This window comes from Monopterus albus, unplaced genomic scaffold (genome assembly GCF_001952655.1).
Source record: "Monopterus albus unplaced genomic scaffold, M_albus_1.0 scaffold7.1, whole genome shotgun sequence".
In the NCBI taxonomy this organism is placed as follows: domain Eukaryota; kingdom Metazoa; phylum Chordata; class Actinopteri; order Synbranchiformes; family Synbranchidae; genus Monopterus; species Monopterus albus.
In genome coordinates, this window is record NW_018127887.1 from 1,305,553 (window position 1) to 1,312,088 (window position 6,536).

Consider the following 6,536-nt stretch of genomic DNA (forward strand, 5'->3'; position numbering starts at 1 on the left):
TCACCGGGGTAAACTCCAACACATGGCGGCTAAGCTGGGAAGCTATGAGCAAGCCCACACCAGCCCGCCGCCTCTCACCGCCTCTGTAAATAATGAGAGTCTTTAAATATGGCACTTTGTTTCAGATGAGAAATTATCACAATTACGTCTATCATTAACAAATACATAGCAAAGCTTGAATCGGCAAGGAGATTATCTTCCCATGATTTAACAAAGATTTTCTGTGATCACAACTGGCTCATAAATATTCATAAGGCACCACAGTATCTGCCAAGATTTGTATGGCTTTTGGAAATGAATAGGGTGTAATGAGTCCTCCATCAGTGAATTTTATCAAGTTCTCCCATGTGCATGACAATTCAGCCATCTAGCAAGTGCAGAAGATAACTTATTGAATGTCCTGTGCTGTTAATTTGTGTTTGTCTTCCAGTGCACAAGGTCAGGAATACTGAAATTTGGCATTAGGCTTTTATATGCACATGCTCTGGGGCTGAGGAAGCCTAAGGGTGTATCTGAAGTACTGTACATCAGTACTGCTGCTTTTGAGGAATTTAGCTACAAAACAAAAAAAAATAATTATTTAATTCTGAATAGTCAACAATATGCAGAGCATTCAATAAAAGGGCGAAGGTAACAAACCTCTTTTCTTTCACCCAGGCCTGTCTGCCTGGCATGCCAAGCTGCTCTGAATTTACAGCTCCTAGTGTCTACCACCCTTCAGAATTCAAAGACTGGAGACGCATCACTCTGTCTCTGCCTCAGAAGACATGGTAAGTAACGCACATCTGTTCATAGAAGAAAAGATTCTCCAAGTGCCTGTTGGGGAAATATATTCTCTGATCTTAGTGTTTGCTTTTTGTGCAGTTAACAAACACAATGGACAGACACAGCCAAGTGTACAGTATAACAAAAAGATCCACACATTACTACAGTATTAACGGCTGGATGTCCACACATAGACACATCCCTCACAGACACATCAACAGACTATTCCGCATCAAACCTATCTTAAAAAAAATTCCTTCTTGCATTCCTGTGATGCAAAATGCTTAGAAGCACTCACTCTTTCATGGACACACACACAGGTACAGTGTCTACTCTAATATTTACAGCAGCTTTGAAGTCAGGATTGGAATATGTTTTAGTTGCCGAATGCCAAAATAAAAGCTCTGATTTTCTTTTATTTGTCCTTCCCATATGTTTATTTAAAACATGCCAACACTGAAAAGAAGCTCATGTGTCCTTTGTATAAGATATGTCATTTTTGTTTGTCTTGCTCCGATTTATTAACACACCTACTGTATGTGCACTACAGTTGTGATCAAGCATTTTGTCTTCTTTACAACTGAGTACATAGATGCATCCTCAGCCATAAACACTCATGCTGCAGAGATGAGGCTTTGAGCCCTGTCTCTTTTAGCCAGATATGCCCTGATGTTGTCATTAAAAATGGTTTTCAATTTAACCGTTTCTTGAGACATAACATTACCTGACTTGAGTTAAACAATATTGACACATTTTTTATTATATGTTACTATAATTTACTGTAATGCCAGTGATATTAGCTGCAAGAGCTGGTCTAATTTGACTAACATGGGCTATCTCAAAGCTACTGTTTCACTGTTTGTGCTGTTAAATTCATGTTCTGCCTGTACAATTATAAAGAGTGGAACTGGACTGGAATTACATTTAGGCTAGGCTAAAAATACTGGATTTAGTTTGATTTGAAGGGCAAACAGAGCCGAACGAGTCATACTACACCAAACAGTTAGCTCACATTCTGTATATTGTATATCGGCTCAAATAATCACCTGAGCCTGGCACACTGAGCACTGTGACCTCCATCTCCATTTCATTCTGCTTCCCAGCTCCTAAATAAAGGTGGTCCAATCTCCTGCAGTGTGTGATGAGAGGTCACAGGGTCATGGCAGCAAACGATAATAAAACTGTCGTGGCCAGCTCTGGATGATCAGGAGGTGGTTTGATCTAATATGGGTCACCGAAGCGGTGAACGAAGAAACCTCCCTGCTATAAACCCCCGAGTATACCTGACTATTTATGCTTCTGCTGTCATATGTCATTGCTGTACATGCAGCAAGCGGACAGCGCTGAAAGGCCCTCGCATGTGCCCACACTGCACACACATTCTCGTCCACAGTCTACCTTTAACAGAGATGATGTGATGTTGTTTTTGACCTCTCTCTGACATTCCTTCTCTAACCCCAAGAGAAAAAAGATGAATGAAATAACACTATGTGGTGCTAGTAATCACTGTCAGTCATATAATTTTTGAGATCATGTAATGCATTTTAACAATATATTACTTTTATATCAGTTATAATTGAGCAGTCAGTTCCAGTACTGCAGTTTTTTTTCCCATCTGCTGTAGATATACAATGTTCAGCTTTTGTGGTGTGAACTTAGTTTAATAATTCTGTGAGTGTATGTGTGTATGTATGATGTGTGTTCAGGTCCAGTGCCACACGGTTCCGTTGGATCCAGAACTACTACGGAGAGCAGGATGAGTGGGCCCTGGATGACATCTATATTGGCCAGCAGTGTCCTAATATGTGCCACGGACATGGCTGGTGTGACCATGGACACTGCAGGTCAGCGCTTCACCCACAGTCACACACATTAAACTTCCAGGTTGTTCTTCAGTCAACATGGAGGCCCATACAGTAAATAATTTTGATGGGTGCTTGTGGGATCCGTATGAAATCATAGATGAATCCAAAGCAAAAAATAAGTTCAGCCACTGTCTTTTCTCATAGGTGTGATGATGGCTTCTCAGGAACAGACTGCCAGCCTTCTTCCCCCCTCTCCTCCAGTGTACTGTCTGACTTTGAGTCCCAGGATACACTGCTGGCCACATGGCAGGAGGTCATCGGTGGAGAGGTGGTCACCTCTGACATGGGCTGTGGGGTGGTCTCATCTGGATCATCCTTGTACTTCAGCAAGGTAGAACAGCAGGAAAGCTGTCTTTGTGTTATGCATTTCTATGAAAGAAAAAACTCAGGCTCAAGAATGCTATCATTGTTTCTGTGTGTTTTGAGGCAAATCCAGATGTAAAAACTATTTTGGGTTATCAAAATAATCAGTTTAGAGGATTGTGCACACTTGGCAGATGTAAGCATTCTCTGATTACTTTTTGTTTCTTCTGCCAAAAACATCTGACCTTTTACCTCTGAATTACTTCCACTGTGAAAGTGTGTAGATTTAGTTTCATGTTTATTCATGTTATTCAGACAGCTTCACACCTCTGATATACTGTAGCATCCTCATCATTTTTCTAAATTAGTATGCATAGCTGGAACACTACTTGTTGCAGCTGTTACCAGAAAAGAACTCATTTATTCCAAGTAGGCATACAAAGATGCTGGTAACACAAAGCCTCTATTTAAAGACTGTATTGGCTCAAAATACAAACAAGTGATAGTTATGATTGATCACTTGAAAGTGGCCATGACAAATTGAGTTGGAATGACCCATGGTTATAAAAAACACACACATTATATCTTGCAGGTGTGGTTATCACCTATTGTGTGTGTGTGTGTTTTTTGTCAGGCCGGGCTGAGGCAGCTGGTGAGCTGGGACCTGGACACTGAATGGGCTGAGTTTGTGCAGTTCTACCTGCGGGTGGGTGGGGACTGGGCAGAGTGTAACCAGGCAGACAGTAGGGAGGAAGGAGTGCTGTTGCAGTACAGCAATGATGGAGGAATCAGCTGGGGTCTCATCGCTGAGATGTACTTCACGGACTTCACCAAACCCCGGTGAGAAAACTGGGGATGATGCCAATTAGTATTTCACATTTCAAAAAGAGTATTTGTTGTCATGTTTTTTATGTTTTGGAGAACTGTCACTAACCTGTTTCTTCTGTCGTTCTCAGCTTTGTCCACTATGAACTTCCCCTGGCCTCTAAGACACCGTCCACAAGGTTTCGTTGGTGGCAGCCTCTTCACTCCGGGGAGGGCTATGATCAGTGGGCAATTGATGATATCATAATATTGTCAGAGAGGGAGAAACAGATAATCCCCATGGCCAATCCTACTCTACCACAGGTCAGCAATCAGGTTGAGGAGTTTTTCCTGCAACTTGTAATTTGTGCTCTGACCTTGTGCAGCAGCTTTGACTTCATCTTGAGATATTACTTTTTCTGTTGTAATGGAAAGTGTCAGCCAAAGTGAGCTAGAACAGCTATAAAATCTTTAATCTTTATATAGGTGTATCCATTTATCTGGGTAGAAATATGTCCTGTTGTAGACACTGGCACCTGTTAATTCAATAAACGACACTAAACCCACCCACATCTGTCTCTGCAGAACTTTTATGAGAAGCCGGCATTTGACTACCCTCTGAATCAGATGAGTGTGTGGCTGATGCTGGGTAATGAAGGCATGGAGAGGGAAAGCAACAACAGCTTCTGTGCCCCAACACCCTCTGCCATGGTGTTTGGGCGTTCTGATGGGGATAGGATAGCTATCACCAGGGACCTGGCCCTGCGTCCTGGCTATACCCTTCAGTTTAAGGTACAGTATCTACATGTAAAGTGTAAAAAGGTGCCATTAGGACAAACAACAAAACCTCCTTTATTCAGAATTAAATTGTTTTTTTAATTTTCTACCCCTACCAGTTGAACATAGGCTGTGAGTCAGAGTTCAGCTCATCCGCTCCAGTCCTGCTGCAGTACTCTCATGATGCCGGTCGTACTTGGGCCCTGGTGAGAGAGGGCTGTTATCCAGGAACCCCAGGAGTAGGGGGGTGTGAGGGCAGCAGCCGTGAGCTTAGAGAGCCCACTGTCTACAACACTGGAGACTATGAGCAGTGGACCAGGGTCACTGTGGTCATACCTCGCAATGTTGCAGCCAGGTAGCTGTAGTAACAGATGTGCAAATGAAAATGCAAACTTGTTTAAGTGTTTTAGAGATTTGTTTCTAGATACACCATGTTTTCAAATAGCAGCTGTATAACACAGTTTACATGACTACAATGGCTCTCTCATTCTCTATTCTGTGTCCTCTGTTTTCCCCAGTAAAACCAGGTTCCGTTGGTTCCAGGAGAGCAGCATGTACAGAGATGCTCCACCGTTTGCCTTGGATGGGGTCTACATCTCTGAGCCCTGTCCAAACCACTGTGGGGGACATGGAGACTGCATCTCTGGAGTTTGCTTTTGTGATATGGGATACACAGGTACTGACTGTACAGTGAGAGATACAGAAGGAAAACAGACCAACTGTGAAAATGCAGAAGGTTATTATTTTTGTGTATCCATATGTTTACCTTTTTATTCCTTGTATTTTTTTCCTGCAGTGGAGCAGGACAGTTGTGTCCCATCTGTAGCCAGTCCTACAGAGCTGACAGAAGGGTTTGAAGGGAAGCTGAGTCCACTTTGGCAAAGCCTAAGTGGAGGACAAATTGGAGGAGGCTGTGGCATCATTAGTGAGGGCAAGGCCTTTTACTTCAGTAGTGCTGGGAGGAGAGAAGCCCGCACAGTTCCTCTAGACACCACCAACACACGGTAAGTGGAATTCTTACCTGTAAATCTCTCATCTGTTAGCACTGGGGGCAAGTTACTCATTGTTTATAATTTAAAATTAAATGTAGTGATTATTATTTACATACAGGTTGGTCCAATCCTACATCCGAATTGGCAGCAAGAGTTTGGGTCCCACTTGCACCAGGCCTCGCTCCCGCAATGAAGGTGAGTATCACATAGCATAGTGAGGCCCTCTGCTGCATTTATGTGGCTGTTCTGTAACACTGCACTCTGTAGAAAGCAGCTTCACGTCTGACCTGTTGAGTTCACCACTGGCTTGTTTCCATCTGCTCCTTCCTACTGCTTCTTTGACCAGCCTTGTGATCCAGCTGAGGCTGTGTAGCTACAGATCTGACTCATTTTCATTCACTTTTTCTAATGGGAAATCAAACTCTGCTTCTGATTCAAGATGCTTACTGTATGTAACTTTTAAATGATTTGTATGTGACTGTTATGATTTTAGTTGTTTTATATCAATTCTGTGTATGTTCTGTTATCTTGGCCAGGTTTTCTGTTCTATTCTGTTCTTCAGTCAGTATTTTATGGATCTCTAGCAGTGCTGAATGCTCAATTTAATCATTTCTGCAGTCTCAGATAAAACACTGATAATCTATAATTATCAGGGCTAATGTTGCATTTTATGTTTTTTTTTTTTTTTTATTATTTTTTTTTTCTTTATTTCCATTGGATCTGAGCAGTTCCGTATCTATGAAAAACACATATCCTATTCCTTTCAGGCATCATTGTCCAGTTTTCTACCAATAATGGTGTCCAGTGGCAATTCCTGAGGGAGCTGGACTTTAGTTCCTACCTAGATCCCCAGGTGGTGACCATTGAGTTGCCACCTGCAGCCAAAACCCCATACACAGTATTTCGGTGGTGGCAGCCCCAGCAGGGTAAGTTCATAATCAGGGTGTAAAATATACAAAAAAAGTACATAAAATGATACAACTGTTCTGTGCAATATATTTTTTGAATCACATCTTAAATTCTGCTTTTC

The 6,536-nt window shown here is 42.1% G+C and overlaps 1 protein-coding gene across 1 annotated transcript in view; it reads left to right on the forward strand.

Moving 5' to 3' along the window:
- The window catches only part of reln (reelin), an 88,058-nt gene that overhangs the window by 64,902 nt on the left and 16,620 nt on the right, over positions 1–6,536 (forward strand). Inside the window, 11 exon segments of the mRNA XM_020622808.1 lie at positions 658–770; positions 2,472–2,609; positions 2,775–2,961; positions 3,568–3,773; positions 3,890–4,061; positions 4,323–4,529; positions 4,634–4,869; positions 5,033–5,190; positions 5,311–5,518; positions 5,625–5,701; positions 6,274–6,449. Coding sequence (XP_020478464.1) covers positions 658–770; positions 2,472–2,609; positions 2,775–2,961; positions 3,568–3,773; positions 3,890–4,061; positions 4,323–4,529; positions 4,634–4,869; positions 5,033–5,190; positions 5,311–5,518; positions 5,625–5,701; positions 6,274–6,449 — 1,878 coding nt within the window.